The 17,899-nt window shown below is 52.2% G+C and overlaps 1 protein-coding gene across 1 annotated transcript in view; it reads left to right on the top strand.

Annotated features, from left to right (window-relative positions):
• The first annotated feature begins 4,848 nt into the window (after nucleotides 1-4,848).
• Nucleotides 4,849-17,899, top strand: part of KDM2A (lysine demethylase 2A) — a 29,817-nt gene continuing 16,766 nt past the window's right edge. Inside the window, exons 1-11 of the mRNA XM_009461368.2 lie at nucleotides 4,849-5,118; nucleotides 5,697-5,766; nucleotides 6,027-6,165; nucleotides 7,384-7,462; nucleotides 8,865-8,911; nucleotides 9,282-9,460; nucleotides 10,977-11,083; nucleotides 11,625-11,718; nucleotides 14,056-14,209; nucleotides 15,999-16,114; nucleotides 17,362-17,488. Coding sequence (XP_009459643.2) covers nucleotides 4,943-5,118; nucleotides 5,697-5,766; nucleotides 6,027-6,165; nucleotides 7,384-7,462; nucleotides 8,865-8,911; nucleotides 9,282-9,460; nucleotides 10,977-11,083; nucleotides 11,625-11,718; nucleotides 14,056-14,209; nucleotides 15,999-16,114; nucleotides 17,362-17,488 — 1,288 coding nt within the window. The 5' untranslated portion in view covers nucleotides 4,849-4,942. The remainder of the gene's footprint in view (nucleotides 5,119-5,696; nucleotides 5,767-6,026; nucleotides 6,166-7,383; nucleotides 7,463-8,864; nucleotides 8,912-9,281; nucleotides 9,461-10,976; nucleotides 11,084-11,624; nucleotides 11,719-14,055; nucleotides 14,210-15,998; nucleotides 16,115-17,361; nucleotides 17,489-17,899) is intronic.

Below are 17,899 nucleotides of genomic sequence, written 5' to 3'. Positions count from 1 at the left end.
TTTGTATTGTGGCAGCGCTTTTGGGTCCTCAGCCATGCCTGGGATCCTATTCTCCTACATACTGTGCAAATTAGGAGGCCAGACTCTTCCCTACCCACAGGAACAAGCGAAGCTGATCTGGCTGGGAATGTGGAGTGGGTTTTGTGGGTGATGCTGTGCTGATGACAAGAGCATTAGGCTTTGGAATTTCCTTGGCTGGAGGAGACGACCCTTTCCTTCTGCGTTCTGCATCTCCGTTTCCCCATTGCGAAGGGATTAGAGTTTAAGGTGCTTCTGCCCATTTCCTCGTGTTTGCACCTTTGCGGTGTGGCTGCCTTCCATTTGCCTCGGAGGCTGCGCTGCGAACGAGATCAAGGAAAAGAGTCGGAGCGGTTCCCTGATCCCACAGCGCAGATCCATGGGTGGGATCTAGCTGGAGTAAGGTGAAGATTGCATTGCTGCTGTTTTGTCTAACGTGAGTCCACGGCAGGCTGGGCTGGTGGAGTGGCATCCTCTGAAACGTGTTGTGCTTCTTTGGTCGTAAAGCCTCCAAGTTTGTTAGTGAGTGACCAGATCATTTATTTCATTCTCATGTAGGGTGGGAGTGGGATCTGTCCTTAAAGCTGTAAATTTGTGCTCAGGATTAACCAACACAAAGTGGTCTTGTGGCCCAAATGCCGAACTGGAGCGACCGGGCAGCAGCAGTGATGGGGAGCGGGTGGATGGGGAAGGGAGCAGGAGCTCCTGCGTAGCATCCCTGGCAGTTTGCTCCCAGCTCGGCCCGGGTCGTTCAGTCCTGACGGGACTGCTTTCTTGCTGGGACGATACCCCCAGCAGGAGCGCAGCATCCACCTGTGGCACCGGTGGGATCTGGATGAGGCCTGGCCATGTGGTCACATTTCTGTTAAATTAGCTGGCCTACACAATCCAGAGCCCAAGCTGGCTCGGTGCCACTTCCAGAAGGACAGACAATGCCTGATGTGGCACGCAGTCTAGCAGGGCAGTAACTGTCTGCTCCAGAAGGAAACCTTAAAGGGAGCTGTCGGACGGAGCTTGCGCTGGGTTAGTACTCACTTGTGTGGCTGCAGCGGTCGTGGGCTGGAGGAGACTCCCAAGGATGCTTATTCAGCCATGCTGTAGTTATACTTAAACCATGTGAACCTTCTGCGTGTCGCCCTGTCTTTCCTGTCCTGGCAGCAGCTGTAGAAGAGTGCCTAGGAGTAAGCCAGCTAATGCCACCTGATGTTCCGCCAGGATAAAGGAGATCTGAGCACGTCAGCCAGGCACCAGGGTCTCTGCGAGGTGACGGCAGAGGAGGGCTTTTCCCAGTATGTTGGTTATCTACCTGCACGGTGCATTTGTGCTGTACCTTCCTGCTACCTCGTTTTTCAGGCTGCTGGTGTCCTTGAGCAAGTGCTGTCCGCTGGCCTGTGCTGCTCTTTACTGCAAGGCATTTCTGTTTGAAACGGGGCCGTACTGACCATCACACCTCTGGCTGTAGTTGCTTTCCAGCCCAGGTCTCCTGAGGTGAGACGTTCGCGGTCAAATGGGGCACGCCTGAGTTTCAGCCTAGCGCAGTAACTCCTGTTGTGTAGCTTAAGTAGGAGCCCTGAAACACCATTCAGGCTTCCAGCCTGGGAGCCAAATATAAGTTATTAAGAGACTAGTTTGGATATAGGTGCCTCTTGCCGGCACGTAGCGTGCCAAACCTTTTTCATCTTGTGAGATTTTGTACCCAGCAAAGGCGAGAGCGCTGCTTTTCCCCAAACCTGCCAGCTGGAAGTGAGCGTCTGGAGTAAGGGAGCAGGTCAAAACGCAGACCACAGCCTGGTCCTGCAGTGTGCCATCACCCACCTGATTCCAGAGCAGGTAAGACCTGCAGACTACAGGGCCCAGCATCCTCTGCTTCGTTATGCACGTCCTCTGATCAGCTTAACGATGGAGAACTGCCTGCTGGGACCAGTAGTCCTAGGCCCTGTTTCCTAGGCTTGCCTGGGAAAGGGGGTAAGCAAAAAGCTAGTCACGCTGGGAGGTTATTAGCATGCTTGCCTGGACTAGGTGTGCCTTGAACTTCCCTGGTGTGTTTTTGGTAAGGAATAAGATACCTGCAAAATAATCTTAAGTCTCTTGTAGCTGCTGTCCTTATAACAGTAAGAGCAGTCAAAGGTGTCCCGGCGGGAACTGCGACGGGCAGCTGATGTCTGACAGCATCACAGGGCAGGATTTGAGACGTGTTTCAGCTGGACAGGGCCCGCACGGCAAAGGGTCCGGACAAGCCCAAGGAAGCACCGTGACCTCCGCCGCTTTCTCTGAAAGCGCAGAAATATAAAGGGAAAGCTACAAATCGGGTTTCCTTTGGCATGTTTGCCCTAAGCCTTCCGCACCCTCGCACGACGCTCTTCAGGGCAGAAGTGATTTGCAGTGGTTCTGGGGTGGGAATTGTGGTTGTCCGGCGAATGGGGCTGTTTGGGCTTCCCCCTCGCCTCCAGCGGAGGCAAGGAAGGGTCTGTGGGTGTACGTGGAGCTGGAATCAGCTGGGATGGTTTCTTCTGTTGGACTTGAGTGCTGGCCAGCCAGGAAAGCCCTGTGTTTGCATCTTGCCTGGCAGACCTCGGAGCGTCTTTTGTCGGAGCTCTCCCTCCCTGGCTCCAGCAAACGCAGCAGCGAGCGATGCTGAAGCAGGCGCCAAGCCGGGCCGATGGGGAGAAGAGCGGGTGCTGTCTGTGCTCTGGCACCCAGAGATGAGCGCCTGGCTCCTGTTTGTGCGTGCTGTGCTGCCTGTGGGAGTTCAGCAAGGTCTCCCGTGGGTTAACGGGAGCTGAGACCTATGGGAGCTGGTTGTGCAGCTTCCTGCCCCACAAAGGTGGGGCCAGCACAGCTCCACCTGCCCACGCTGAGAGCCCAAGGCACCCAAACAAGGTCCTCAGCTAACAGCAGCAGGCCTGCTCTATCCTTTCTTGCCATGGGCATCTCGTGGTGCGGCCATGCCAGGACTGTCTGGCTCCGTCCCTCCCAAGCAGCTCTTTTGCACTGTTTCAGACCACCAGAACGGAGGAGAGATGCGAGGCTTTGCGATGGGGAGAGGGTTGCAGATGTGGGGTGAGGCTCTGCTCTTCCCCGGAGCTGGAGGCCTGGCCCAGCCCTGGTTACCTGTTGGATTTCAGTGGAAGCACGGGGTGCTGGGGCGATGCTCCCAGAAGCCTGCCAAGGTGGGGTGTGTGCCCGCCTGGCGGAGCTGCGCTTGAAACGGGCCTTTCCCAAAACCCTGGGGCTTTTCAGCAAACGCTGAGCATGAGGCTGTCTTGTGCGGCTGCGTCCCGGAGTTTGAGCCCCCGGATTTGTGGTGGGAGCAGCAGGATGCTTGGCCCTAGCACCCCACAACTGCTCCCAGCCAGCACGTCAGTGTGCACAGTCCGGCCCTAGCACTGTGAAATTCAGTGTTCCCCAGGAATATGTCGCTTGCCTTCTGCTTGGCACCTCTTTTTGTCTCTTTTTAATGCATCGTTGTGCATTTATACAAGTGTGTCTGTAAAAGCCTGTAAGTAAAATTAGTTTTATCTTTGTATTGTTAAAAACACTGAAAGAAAGTATTCCCGCTTGCTTTCCGTGTTTAGTGAGTGGCTTAAGGCAAAGGACTGCAAACCCCAAACCCTTTTCCAGGTTGTTTAATGGTCCATTGAAAGAGGAGAGCATTGGTTTCAGGGCTCTTTCTGAGATGCCCCATTCAGGAGCAGCCTCTTGTTCCTGCCTTGCAGATAAGGTGTCTGGGCCCCTCTTGTGTTCAGGTTTCTGTGGGGGGTTTTGGAAAACCAAGCAAAGTTAATGAGGTGTTAACAGCAGGGAGAGGTAAGCTTCTCTGCCTTCGTGGCAGGGAAACAACTGGTGAATTGATCAGCCTTCTCGAAAGTGTGAGGTTAAACTTATATGTTACAGGGAGGGGAAAAATAGTCCCTTTTTGAAACAAGTGTCCCCACGTGCTCCTGCACTGGTCGAACTAATGATTTTAAAAAGCATCTTTAAAGCAGTGCATCTCTACGAGGGAGTCCTTTCTCTTTCACCAGCTCTGTTTAAATAGATAAAGCCAAAAAGAAGAGAGGGACAAGCAAAGCAATGTAGTGATCAGACTGATGGATGGGTAATACCGGGCTGTAACTCGCTGGAAAATATCCCAGGTGTGTTTCATAGAATCCTGGAATGGTTTGGGTTGGAAGGGACCTTAAAGATCATCTGGTTCCAACCCCCTGTCCTGAGCAGGGACACCTTCCACCAGACCAGGTTGCTCCAAGCCCCATCCAACCCGGCCTTGAACGTTTCCAGGGATGGGGCATCCACAGCTTCTCTGGGCAACATGTTGCAGTGCCTCACCAGCCTCATGGTGAAGAATTTCTTCCTTGTATCTAATCTAAATCTACCCTCTTTCAGTCTAAAGCCATTACCCCTTGTCCTATCGCAACAGGTCCTACTAAAAAGTCTGTCCCCCTCTTTTTATAAGCCCCCTTCTTCAGGTACTGGAAGGCTGCTATCAGGTCTCCCTGGAGCTTTCTCTTCTCAAGTGTTTGATCCAGCTTTGCAGCGTGTGACGGGCTGGAGGAGCAGGCAGGCCGGGGTTAATGGGGGCTGGCTGCTTGGGGCAAAATAAACCCTCACCAAAAGGTGGGCTTGTACCCCCTGGGCCTTCATTTGGTCAGAGCAAGGCCTGCCTGGCTGGGCGAGGAAGGCAGATGTGAGTGGAGAGCAGCTTTGGGTGAAATCCGAATCGGTGCTGAACTCTGGGGAGGAGATCTGCGGCTCAGCGAGGGGAGTCTGAGGCGCGTGCCCTCGCTTGGGAAAGGGCGCTCTTGTCTTTTCCAGGAGACCCTAAAAGAAGGAAGAAATGAGCTATCAAATGTGCTCCACTCCGGGCAGCGGGAGGTCGTGCAGGGACTGCAACGCACAGGCGTGAACGCTGGTCGCTTCACCGGCGATGGTGAATTTCAGCGTCGCCGTCCGCGGCTGGTACTGGTGGCGTTGCTGGGGATGTGACCCTGCTACCGGTGCTGCGATGCCGCTGTGCCTCCCTGCTCCAGGCCCAGATGTGACGGTAGCTGCTGCCGTCACCTCCTGCCCTGTCCTGTCCCTGGCTGTCTGCTGGCACAAGTGGTGCGAATGCTTTATAACGGGAGCATCCCTAATTGGGGGAAGTCAGCTTGGCTAATTCAGACCAGGTTGACTTTTATCTGAGGGGATTTAGGGAGCATTCCCACGAACGGCTGGCGGCCTGTCTCTGGAGGGGTGGCTAACAGCTGGGGACAGTAATTTCTTCCAGATCCAGCAATGCTAGAAGAGGATGTCTGTCAGGAATCCCACTACAGATGTACTTAAGAGACCCTCTAAGAAAAGGGTTGCTTCCCCCCCGCTACTCCCACACACACAAACAAGGGAATAAATCAGCTTTTGTGTACAAGCATAGCCAAAGATGAAAACTTGAGGATTGTCTTCAGCGTAAAACCCTTCCTTTATCAGCTGGCGTTCTGGCAGGGATTTAAATTCACAACTGCCTTTACCTCCAGCGCAGTGAAATACTGATGCACCTGCAAAAATGGGAAACTGATTCTTTTTCTTTTGCCCCAGTTACACTGAACTATCTCCCCTCCTCCCGTGTTCCTGTGTTAGCACTCATTAGGAGCGAATTATCTGTATCCCATACAGCCCAACTTGCACAAATCTGTTGGTTGTAGGAGGAGCAAATCTGATGTTTGTGGTGTGTTTTGGATCCAGGACAGGCCTTGCCTAAACAGATCTTCTCTGGTACGTCTCTCTTGAATCAAACTGATACCAGCAGTGCTTTTTGAGCAAGAGACCTAGTGGATCATATAACTCAGGAATACGGGGTCTGTTCTCTCTGGGAGCAGAAGCCCGGAGGCTCCGCAGGGACCGCCTGCTGCGGGGCAAGGGCTCCCCCAGAGGCCCTGGCTGAGCTGTGTTTGGTTGAGATGAGGCTCTGGGAAGCGAGCTGGTTGTTCCTCCTGGTCCATAACTCTCACCTTCCTGGTCTGTTCTCTCCTCAGCGTGGCACGATGAGGCGGCGTTATGAGGACGATGGCATCTCCGATGATGAAATTGAAGGGAAGAGGACGTTCGACCTGGAGGAAAAGCTGTCCACCAACAAGTTTAACTCCACCTTCGTGGTCTTCATGGAAGGCAAAGGTTTGTGTTGGGACTGCTGTGCTGCAGTGTGTGCTACTGCTGTCAGTAACCAGACAGCTGCTGTGGTCGGCCGCTCCTCCAGCGAGGCATGGTGTGCGAGATGACCTTTCCCCGAGCCTTTCGTAGAAAGCGAACAGTGATCACGGCTGGATGTGCTCTTGTGCATCTGACTACACCCAAAGCCTCCCCGACTGCCAACTTGAAGGGCGGTTACGAGGCAATTGCGGCGTTAATGAAATCCTTTCCCACTGTCCTGTGTTTTGCTGCCTTTTACTTTCCATCCTTCTCGAAAGTTGGGAAAACTGTCTGCTGTTCACACCAGTTCTGTGCTTCCTTCGGCTGTAAACCACTTTACTTGCATAACCCAAGCGGTGCAGAGCAGGCAGGGACATTTCTGCCTGCTCCCCTGCAAGTCCTGCAGCAGTCTCCAAGCAGTCTGAAGGCAATGTGAGACATATTGGTGGAGGATTGGCTCAAGCCTGCTAAGCCCTTGGCCCAGGGGAGCTAGTAACAGGGAGCGTGTGTGGGAAACGGCATGGAAGCCGCTCGGTCTGGAGAGCGATGAGCCAGTCTGCAGGCTTGCTGGGACACATGGCAGCCAGAACAAGAGGGTTTGCCTGGGTCAGCACCTGTAATTGCAACCACATGTCTACTAGATGCTTAATTCAAAGACTATGTGGGATTTCTCCCTTTTCTTTCACCACGCATACGGCTCAGTGGGATGTCTTTTCATCGCACAGCCAGTGCAAGCCTCTTGAGGATTTACCGTGAGGGAGGAGCATTTCTTCAAGGCATCTCTTGCTTGGCTGTGAGCTGCTTAGGGAAGTGAAGAGCGAAAACCATGCTGTTCCCCTGTCTGGTGCAACCTGTTGAAGCAAACTCCCCCCCTCCCTGGGGGGCCTGTCTGAGGCTTGTCAGCAGCGCACACCATGCTGCTCGCAGACCTGCCGCTAAGGAGTTCCAGGATCTCTGAAGGGGCGTAGAAATAGCGAGGAACAGGGCTTTCTTTCACTGGATAGCCTTGCCACAGAGACAGGAGGAGGTTCTCTGGTCTCAACTGCGCAGGGCCCTGAACAACCTGATCTGAGTCTGGAGGCAGTTTGCTGGGAGCAGGGTTGGACTAGAGATCTCCAGAGATCCTTTCTAACCTCAGTTTGTCTGTAGTCCTGTGAAGGAGTCTCCCCTAACACCTTCCCACTTCTTTTCTCCCCACACCAGACTTCACAGTTGAATACATCCAGCGGGGCGGCCTGAGAGACCCTCTCATCTTCAGGAGCTCTGACGGCCTGGGAATAAAGTAAGTGTCAGGCAGAGAGTGGCGGATGACTCTGGCCCGATTTGTTGCCTCTCTCCACGTTGTGTGGGATCTGATCCTGGTAGCTGGATCCATACTCTGCCGAGTTGGTATGACTGTGTCCTGTCCACGCTGTTCTTTACATGCAGTGAGCAGAGAGAAGTAGCTTCCCCCTCAGTTATCCTGTTCTCACTAGTCTGTCTGGACTTAAAATGAGAGGACTGAATTGGCTGTAAGTGATCACAATTCAACCAAATGTCTGGAAAGTCCTGCTGCTGCTCTGATGCAACATCTGGCTGGGTTTCCTTCCTAGTAATATAGGCATCTATTGGCAGAGAGTCAAGCGATTTGTAGTATTTCTGGCATTTTCCAGAATTCCAACCTGACTTGCCCAACATGGTTACTTCTAAACTGCCATCGCTTTCTCCTGCTACAGTCAGTTAAGGTTTACAGCTTTGAGTGTAAAGCGCTACTGATGCAAGACTTTGTGCTGGTTTATGATGCCCATATAAATACCCTATGGGGTGCTAGATGTAGTTTTAAGGCAAGTAAGACTACATCAGAACATTACAGCTGTCTTCTACAAAATGAAAAAAAAAACGCTGTCCTGATCCAGCATTTCTGCTGAGTCGGTGTTTTTTGGTTTTGATTCGTACGAAAGTTAGAGGAATAAATTAGCCCTAGCAAACTTTGTCGGAGCCAGTATCAGCAACACTGCTCTTAACTTCCTCAGCTGGCTGTGAACGGATGGGTAACACCTCATCCAGTGCGTGACATACTCTGATGAATTAGATAGGAAATTGTGCCGGGCTGGGTTTTAACTGCTGGGTGACTTGGGAGGGCGCGGATTTGATCCTGAGGATTACAGTGTGGGCGAAACTGGATTTCTCCTGAGCTTTTGGTTATTTCTCTGGGTCAAGAGCTGCTTGAATGGCTGCCCACCCATTCTGCCTGTGACAGCAGTGTTTGTACAGATAAGTATGCCGGTACAAACAGTTAGGGTAGTTATGCTGTGTCAGTGAAATATACTGCTTGTACTGGTCTGGCTATGCCCTTTATATTGGGATAACTCGTACAAGTAGTCTTTAAAACGAGAGCTAGGATTGCTTAGCTCAAGGCTGGCTTGCTCATTTGCCAGAAGCCACGGTACAACAGCTCATGCTCCGGAGATGGTATATCCCATTCCCAAATCTGCTTCCCTAGCCAGAAGTTGGGCCATGTCTCACCCCAGCACTCAGCTCAGCCCTGTCCCCGCAGAGATGTAGTTGCATGGTCTTCACCCACATCCAAGAGGCAAAAAGCAGCACAGAAGTATCTTCAGGGTGCCAAAACCGGGGTTACAGGTGGGAAGGGTCTGCAACCAGAAGCACTTCATGATTTTTTTAGCAAGGTGTTTGTCCTGCAGGATGCCAGATCCGGACTTCAGCGTGAATGATGTGCGGCTGTGTGTCGGTAAGTGCCCGAGGAGCACACCATGCTCCTGCTGCGCCCTGGGCAGATACAGAGGAATGGGGAGAGTCGTTGGGTTTATCAAAGCTAGAGGTCGGGTTTTGTGGCTTCCCTGGTGTGCAGCTGGTTGAACCTGAGCCATCCTTTACCAGTGGATCACAACTCTTACCTGCTTGAGGAGGCTAGTTTGACCTGAAGCAGCGTCTGTTCCAGTGTGGGTACAGATGAAGATGAAGTTATGGGAGAGGCCAAGACGACCCATGTGTGTGTGGGTGGGTTCTTTGAGGAAGGGTCCTGTGTCTTCTGGAGTGTCTCTTCTGGGTGGTCCACTGTGCACAGGGACGGTTCCAGTGACATCTGTCTGTTCTGGCAGGGAGCCGACGGATGGTGGATGTCATGGATGTGAACACGCAGAGGGATATTGAGATGTCCATGGCGCAGTGGGCCCGCTACTATGAAACACCAGAGGCTGAGCGGGAGAAACTTTACAACGTCATCAGCCTGGAGTTCAGCCACACCAAACTGGAGAACCTGGTGCAGAGACCTGCTACGGTGAGCGTGGCTCTCCATTCCACAGGAGTGTCCTTTCCCTTGTGCTTCTGGTCCTCTGTAGGCAAGGTGCAGCCTGACACTTGAATGTGGGAGGAGAGGGGCTGCTCCTAACATGCATGGGCTCAGCCAGGGATGTCACTGTGGTGCTCTGGAAGCTGCTGGGGTTGACCCTGTGTTTGACTCGGACTCGTCTGCTATAGCTGATCTCGCAGTCAGGCTGGGGCTGCCCAGCCTGGGCATCCCTCAGCCATAGTGACCGCAGTCGAGTCCCTGGCGTGTCATTCTGCAGAGAGCTGACTTGTTCACTAGCTGGCGGCAATTAGAGAAATGGAAGTGATTAGCTGTGGAATAATTAGAGTGAAGTAACCTGCTCCTGCTGGCTGGTGATCAAGAAGAGGCACAGAGTTTGAACAAGCCTCTGAGTTTGAATAGAGAGGTCAGATTTGTGCTCGGCCACAGTGAGTGTTGGGGACAGGATGGGGACACTGGCTACCAGCCTCTCCCAGTTAGCCGATTCCACTGCCTGCATGCTGCAGCAGCGATCAGCTCCGTTGTAGCCAAAGAGAGGTGCAGGGCAGGGGTGGCTTGCCATAATGCATGACCAGGTGTAAAACTCCAGCAGGGCCTAAATCGGACAGCAAAGCTCAGCAATGCTCGCTGCATTTTGAGAGAGTAGCTAAAGGCTGGATGCTGGTTGAGCTTTGTGGTTTCCTTGGTGTTTGGAAACAGTGGTCCAGTTAGGACAGCAACCCTGTGTTCAGCTGGGGCTCCGGAGGGTTGTGCAGCACGGGAGGGAGGTTTTCTGATGCAAAGTGCTGAAATCTCTGAGGGCAGAGGAGGCCAAGGCTGGAGGTGTGCTGGAAGCGGGGCAGAGGGAAAACGAGTTGCCCTTACTGAAGGTTGGAAGGTGGGATGGATGGAAGGATGGTTGGAAGGTGGGATGGGTGGGATGGAAGGTGCCTCTGCAGTCTGCGGAGAGGAAGGGGCAGCTCTGTAGGGCCATTCACTTCTCTCTGTTCACTGCAGAGGGAGCCTGGATCTGCCTGTCCCGAAGCTTAGCGAGTTGAATCCCACCCTAGCAGATGCTGCCCAGCATGTTTTTTGTGTAAGCCCATTGCATAGCAGTTCCTGCCTTAGCCCCAAAGTAGAAGACCAGCATCCCAGTACCGTGCTTGGGATCTTGCTGTGGTGTTTGCTGCTTGTGTGAATTCGGAGGCTCGCTGGACAGCAACTGGCATCAGAACAACTCATCCTAAGTGCTTTACCTATGGGATTGCACCAGTGGCATTGGGAAGGTTGCTGGGTGTGTGGGGGCCAAAAAGAGGGTGTTGTGGCCATTCAGCTAACACCAGGGCTTCCTTCCCCTCCTCGGTCCCGCCGTTTGTTGTGGATGTGCTCTGAGCTGGGCTTACCAGGCAGGCAACAGGTATTTGAGCTTCCAGGACAGCCTGGGGGTAGCAAAAGGGGTACTGTACCCCTTTCATCTCTACCCATGTCTCCCACCTTTCTGCTGTAGGTGGATTTGATTGACTGGGTTGATAACATGTGGCCCAGGCACCTGAAGGAGAGTCAGACAGAGTCTACGAACGCTATCCTGGAGATGCAGTACCCAAAGGTGCAGAAGTAAGTGACTTCCTCAGCTGTTCCAGTGGTGGCAGGCAGCAAAGCGTCTCTTGCAAGAAAACTGCCCAAGGGAGAAGCGGTTTGTACCAAGGGGAAGCGGGAGGAACAGTCTCCCTGTTTATTTCAGTGGATGACACTTGCAAGGACGCTGCAGTTAGCCATTAAGCCCCTGTCGAACGTTGCGTAGAAGGGTAATCGCATGGCTTCTAGGAGCTCACTGTGCTTTGGGGAAACTCTTGGTGTTCACCACCTTGAGACATCCGGAGTCAGTTGAGCTGCCAGGTGTGTGAGGATGAAAGCTCTCCTCTTGCCTGGACTAGATCTTTTTGTGGGGATGTAATATAAATGCAACATGAGTTCTCCTGCAAACCACCACCTCCCTGCGGCTAAAGTGCTTTAGCACTGCAGCAGTTGGCTTCTGGCACTGCTCTGAGCCATTGGCCTGGGTTTGGGCAGCCCATTCCCTTTGAATGCGTTGTATCTGCTCAAAAATGTGGATCACTACTTATTTTCACCTTATCGTCATCTTGTTTTCCGCCAGATACTGTCTGATGAGTGTCAAGGGCTGCTACACAGATTTCCACGTGGACTTCGGTGGCACTTCTGTGTGGTACCACATCCACCGAGGGGGAAAGGTAGGAGGACAGTCCCTGTTGGGAAAGTTACAGATGCTTTAGGAGAGTGGCTTTTAGTCTATTCTCTTGTCAATCCTTGAAGATGCAGGTCCCAGACAGCGAATTGAAGTCTTTCCACCCTAAACTTGTTTATCTTTGGTTCTTGGAAGTAGTTCAGGCCCTCAGAGGTCCACCAGGCACAGGCTGAAAACCCTGTAGAGATGATGCTGAGACAACCTTATAAAAGGCTAAATGACGTAGAGTAGAATAACCCAGTTCATCCAGTGCCTTGGGCTTCTGAGAGATCGTTTGGCTACGTGGCCAATCACCTCTTGCTGTGGCGCAAATAGCACGCTGGGAGCAGCAGCAAACGGAAGAAAGGAAATTAAAGAGGAATGGGATCCTCTCCTAAAGCTAAGCTGTCCCAGGGTTTTAAATAGGCAACAGATGTGTAAGGGGTCACCTTAAAACATCAGGTGACTTCGAAAGCAGAAGCCTTTGAACTGAAGGTTAGTGACAGGTCTTCACTGCAAAACCCTCGAATGGTTTCCGGTGAGAAGTAGCTCTGAAACAGCGTTGGGTTTGAGCTGCTTGTCTGGAGACGATTCCTATACCTGAGCTCAGCCCAAGATATGAAAACTGAACCCCAGGCTCCAACGAGTTTGAGTTTGTCTGGTTACAAACTTCATCTGAGTGCAGTGTTTGTTCCCTGATGGGTGGCTTCCAGTTATAATTGTGCAAGGATTTCCTTGTGCCAGGCATCCATCACCCCAGCCATGTGTTGTACTGGGGCCTGGCTTGGAAGAAATCAGTCTGGAAGGGAATCTGGGAAAGTGTCAGTCCTCCCACTTGCCCTTAGGCAGGGGGAGTTGCACCTTCAGCTCCCCTTACAGGTGGGGATGTTGTATTTGTTCTCTTTAACTTTCAGAAAACAGGTTTGTAATCGTTTGAGTGCCGTATCACTGAAGGGGCTAGCTAGTACTTGAACAATTAAGTCAGACACCCTAGCTAGCGCTGCCCTAGAGAGCGCAGTCATGTTCAGAGCATGACACTTAGTCAATACGAAGTCCTTGCTGGGAAAACGTCCCCTCCAGCTGCCGTTGGGTGGATATGCTCATTGTCACAGGACTCGGTCTGCGCTTTAGCATTACCACTATAACATGGAAGAGCTTGTAGTCAAGTTTTTGCTGGCTGCAGTTGTCAGCTTTACTGTAGTCAAGGAAACTTTGTCCGGGGAGGGCGGCGATGTGGGCAGACTCATCGTAGCACATCTGAATCGATGCAGTCGGAGCAGCAAAATGTGGTGGTAGCTCAGCTTAGTATTATCAGGAAAAGCTTATGTGGAGGAAGGTATCCTGTAGTGCAGAATTTACCAAAGGCAGGTCCTACCTCTTGCCCAGTGAAATGCTCCTAGCTCCTGACTTAATCCTTGTGAGCAATTAGAAGAGACTTCACTGCTTCTGATAAAAACCATCAGCCATCTAGGGCTGAATTCATCAAGGAGCCAGGAGGTAAAAAAGGCTGCCTGTGGTGGCTGGACATCTCCTGAGAAAGAGCCTGGGACAGGCTTAGGATAGGGAGCCCTTTCGCTTGTAACTGCTGCAAAGGAACTGTCCAGCTGAAGGCGGCTGGATGGGCTCCCTCCGCAGTCAGTAAAGGCAAAAACTAGGAAAAAACACTTCACTTCTTTAGGACAAGTCCTGGGCAATTATTCCATCCCGTCTTTCTCCACTGACGGAGACTAGTTTCAGGGAAGGCAGCAAGCTCTGCCCCACCTGAAGAATCTGGGCTTTTCACTCACCTTTCCTCGCAAAGGCGAGGTAGCTGCCAGGCTTCCCCAGCGATTCTGACAGTTGTGGCTCCAGTGCTTTCCCCCAAAGGACGAGCTAACAGTCTCTGGAGAGCCTAGTTGGGGATGGATATCTACTTGCCACCTGTATTGCATGGAGCCAGGCGGGTGTAAATCTCTAGTTCAATTGCAGCTCTTACTAACGTGACAGAAATGCACAGGTAAATATCTCCTGTCTCTCTAATGCTCTGATGTCTTTAGTGGGCTCTAGATCTCTTGACGCTGATGTTGTAAATAACGCCTCATAAAGCATCCCAAGCTCTCTCTACCTGTGGCGCTCAGTGCATCAGGTCGGGAAGGACCTCATTCGGTGGCTTGCCCTCTCAAATGGGACAGCTGCTTAGGTCGCTTTAGTGGGAATTTCTGCAGATTTTCATCCTCTGTGGGTGGGGAGAGGAAGAGATTTAGATGTCTGGAGAGGGAGCAGGGCAGGTTTGGAAGAAGCAGGGGGTAGTCAGTTGCTGTTAATCATGCAATGACTTACATACGTGTGTTGCCTTTACTTACAGATCTTCTGGCTGATCCCTCCTACACCCCAGAACCTGGAGCTCTATGAAAACTGGCTTCTCTCAGGGAAGCAGGGAGACATTTTTCTTGGGGACAGAGTGTCAGAGTGCCAGCGCATCGAGCTCAAGCAGGGCTACACGTTTGTCATCCCCTCAGGTACCACAGGGTGGCCAGGCACATCCTGGCCTTTGCCAGCGTTGTGGCAAGAGGCTGAAACTCCTGGGATACAAGCAAAATCGCAACAGGCAGGATTTAGCTTCCTTCCTCCTGAGTAACTGGAAGAGGGAGATGTGATGTGGCTCCATCCTCTTGCTTGCCAGCTCCCAAAACGTGCCTGTCATGGCACCGTGGATTCAGCCCAAGCGACAGGAAAGCTGTGGTTGGCTCACATCACGCTTGATCAATTATTAAAGGAGGCTTTCCCAGAGCCCGTCGTGTTGACATGCGGAGCAGTGCCCGTTGAGGACGGAGGCTGGCCCAAGGCAGCACAGCACCTCAGTTTTCTGGGTCTCTTGTGAAACCTCTGCAGAGTTATGTTCAAATTGTGAAGCAAGGGAGGGAGTGTGTCAGTTTAAGGAGCAAGGTGACTGCTCTGGACACGAGGAAAGACAATCAAAGTCTGCATGTACTGGGGATAGGAGAACTGGCAAGCATATAGCTAGAAGCGGATGTTGGAAATTGCTGAAACCCAGTAGGGAGCTGGGAAGCAGTAACATGGAGAGACTTGCAGGTGACTGCTTTGCAGAGGGCTTGGGCAAGGAGGCTTTGAGGCTGGGAGTGGGAACGCTCTAAAGAGTTAAGAGAAATCTTTAGCCTGACTTGGTTCAGCAAGCAGAATAATTGGAGGGCATGAGCAATGTCTTGCATGCACAGTGCTGTGCTAGAAAACAGCAAAGGCAGAAGAGATGAGGCAGATGAAACAGCAGTTCAAGTTGGTTGTTTGCAAGGACTGGCTCACAGCCTTTTAGGATACAAAATGTTGTGCTTGCACTAGGGAATACTCCCTTGTAAAGGAGAGAGACTGTTGGACCCCTTTCGAGGCTTCTAATGAAACTGTTGCATAAAAACCGTGTCCGTAAGACCATCTCAGATGGCAAGGGATGCTGTAGCCTGCAGTTTCATCTCCAGCAGTAGTGCAGGAATAAGCTGTGTTGTATACACGTACCCCTGTAGCTTACAGCAAGACCAGGAACAAAAAGCATCAGGGACTGCACAAGTTACTCATTTATAACCGGGTACCATGCCTGACACTGCTTTTGAATTGAGTGGCCTTGCCCTAAGGAAAGCCATGCTGGAATTCCCAAAATATTGGGCTTGGCTGGATTGCTGTGGAATTAACAGAGCTGAGACTAGAGTTGCTTTGAGGGTTCTTTAATTGTTGAACAGACTTTGGAGGACTGTTTTCTTTGCTGCTGGTGTGCTTAGGCCTAGTGCAGCGAGGAAGCAACTTTACAGAGACACCAGGATGACAAAAAGCTGTGGACAGGAGGTGGATACTGGGAGGATGTGAGGCCAGAGCCACGGGTGTATTTAAATGCCTAGTTTGTCTCTAACTCTTAGATGGGTCAAGTGATCTGGGTTTTGAGTAATTCAGTAGTGACACTTCATGACGGGTGGACGTTGTTGCTATGGGTAATGTCTACCCTCCTCAAAGAGCTGGAGTCTTTGTGGTCCCATCCTAGCCCCCCGCTGCTGCTAGGGCTGGCTGATGTGACAAGGGGTCAATAGCTAGTCTGTGTGTTTGCAGCTAACCTGGATGCAGGTTAAGGGTGCAACTGTCAGGGTGGATGTAGCTGAGCAGCATGAAGGTTGACAGCCCTGCTCTGAAGAGCACGGTTTGTAAGAGATTGCAAAGGAATTGGAATTAGTAGGGACTGTCAGTCGTGCGACCTTGATCTCACCTAGTTGCTCAGGAGGACGCTTCAAACTCTGCTTTCTCTCCAAGGTTGGATCCATGCTGTGTACACTCCCATGGACACGCTGGTTTTCGGAGGCAACTTCTTACACAGTTTCAACATCCCTATGCAGCTCCGGATCTACAGCATTGAAGACCGCACGCGGGTAAGGACCTGCAGGAGAGCTGGGAGGACATGGTCTCCTGGGATGGTGGGGAGGGCGCAGCCGAGAGCCGTGGTGCGCAGGCAGGCAAGTTGAGTCTCACCCTGTGACAGATTGCTCGAACTCTGTAAGCAAGGTGTCCTAGCCCGCTAAATGTACAGGCAGGAACTTGGGCAGAGGGACAGCCTGCAATGTGCACTAAGGCTTGTCATGTTCCTGTGTGCTGCCTCCAGTCTGACACCAGGCTTCCGAGGGGGCTGGAAACCTTGCTGTGACTGCGATGGGGACCTCCTCTGGCTGCCTTCGCAGGGAAGAGGCAGCAATGTGGCTGTGGGAGCGCATCCAGTGTGTCGCTTCTTCGCTTACCTGGCTGCCTTCTGCTGCTGCTTGGTGTTGATCTTCGACCTTGATATGGTCTAAGATGACTAAAACTAAGGGCTTCCTGAGGTCTCAAGCAGGCAATGCTGTTGGCAAGTGGGTGTTCTCACTTGCTTCTTGTGGAGACATGGGTCCTGCAGTGCTCAGCACCTTCAGAGAAGCCTCAGGACACGCTTGGGCTGTGATGGACAGACTGTTGGCCTCTCCGAAGCAGTTCAGGGCGCTGCAGCAGGCAGGACCTGTGGGTCAGCACTCAGATGTCAGACCATCATCCACAGCAGCTGAGACATAGGATGACGGAGCGTGTGCCTGAGCAGTGTAGCCTCAGGAAGGTGCGAGGCAGGCAGCAGGGTCAGGGGCATCTCCTACCTGCCTGTGAATTGCCGACGCTGGTGTGACAGAGCCCTGACAGCGCTCTGCTGAATAGCTGAGCTGGTAACACCTCTCTTCATAGACCAACCCTTTCCCTCCACCCGTACAAATACTGTCAGATGCTGTGCCGGGGCTTGGGAAGAGGCCTTGAACCATTACCTTCAACTGCAACCTTTTGTAGTGTCTGCCACTCTTTCTCGTACTAATGAGGAGGTCTGGGGGGGAAGAGCTGCAACCCTAACAAAGAAAAATTTAAATGTTACTGGCTTGCGAGTGAGTAGTGCCTGGTCTCTGCTCTGCCTGGTGATAATATCCTTCTGCAAGGAGAATTACATCAGGCTGCCAGAAGCATGAACGATGCTGTTACGCATGTACGTGCATTTCCCGTCTCTCAGGAAGGGATCGGTCTGGATTGAGGCAGCAGTAATAAGAGCTGTCTCTGTGCAGCCCTGTGGCGAAGGAGGCCTGAGCTGATCCCCTTCCCCTTGCCTCTTTTGCAGGTCCCAAATAAGTTTCGTTATCCCTTCTATTACGAGATGTGTTGGTACGTGCTGGAGCGCTACGTCTACTGCATCACCAGCCGCTCACATCTGACCAAGGACTTCCAGAAGGAATCGCTCAGTATGGGTAAGCCCGCTGCGGTGGCTGTCCAGCCCTTATTCCTTCCTCGCCCGTATCGAAGCGGTTTCTTGCACCCTCCTGCTGGGGTGCTGTCTGGCTGAGCAGCGTGGTGGGCAGGGGAGGGCTGTGTGGGAAGAATTTGGGACCGTCGCTTCCTCAATTTCACAAGGTGGTTTCTTCGGGTATTTCCTTCCTTTTCCCTGTTTGCTGTACTGAGCAGTCGGAGGGCATTGCAGACTGGCCAAAGGAGATGCGATTTATTTCTTTTCCTTCGAGCAAGAAGTCAAAACTTGCCAGACTTTTGCTTCCTCCTTTACCCCTGCGACAGGCCAAGGTTCCTTGCAGCTGCAAAACCAGCACACAAGTTCCTGGCCTTGCTGGTACACGCAAAGCCTTTAAGAGAAGCAGCAGGGGGAA

This window comes from Nipponia nippon, unplaced genomic scaffold, assembly GCF_047370975.1.
Source record: "Nipponia nippon isolate SJK-2023a ecotype South Korea unplaced genomic scaffold, ASM4737097v1 scaffold_10, whole genome shotgun sequence".
NCBI classification, from domain to species: Eukaryota; Metazoa; Chordata; class Aves; order Pelecaniformes; family Threskiornithidae; genus Nipponia; species Nipponia nippon.
The sequence above is the reverse complement of the archived record's forward strand: the minus strand, read 5'-3'. Positions and strand labels throughout refer to the sequence as shown.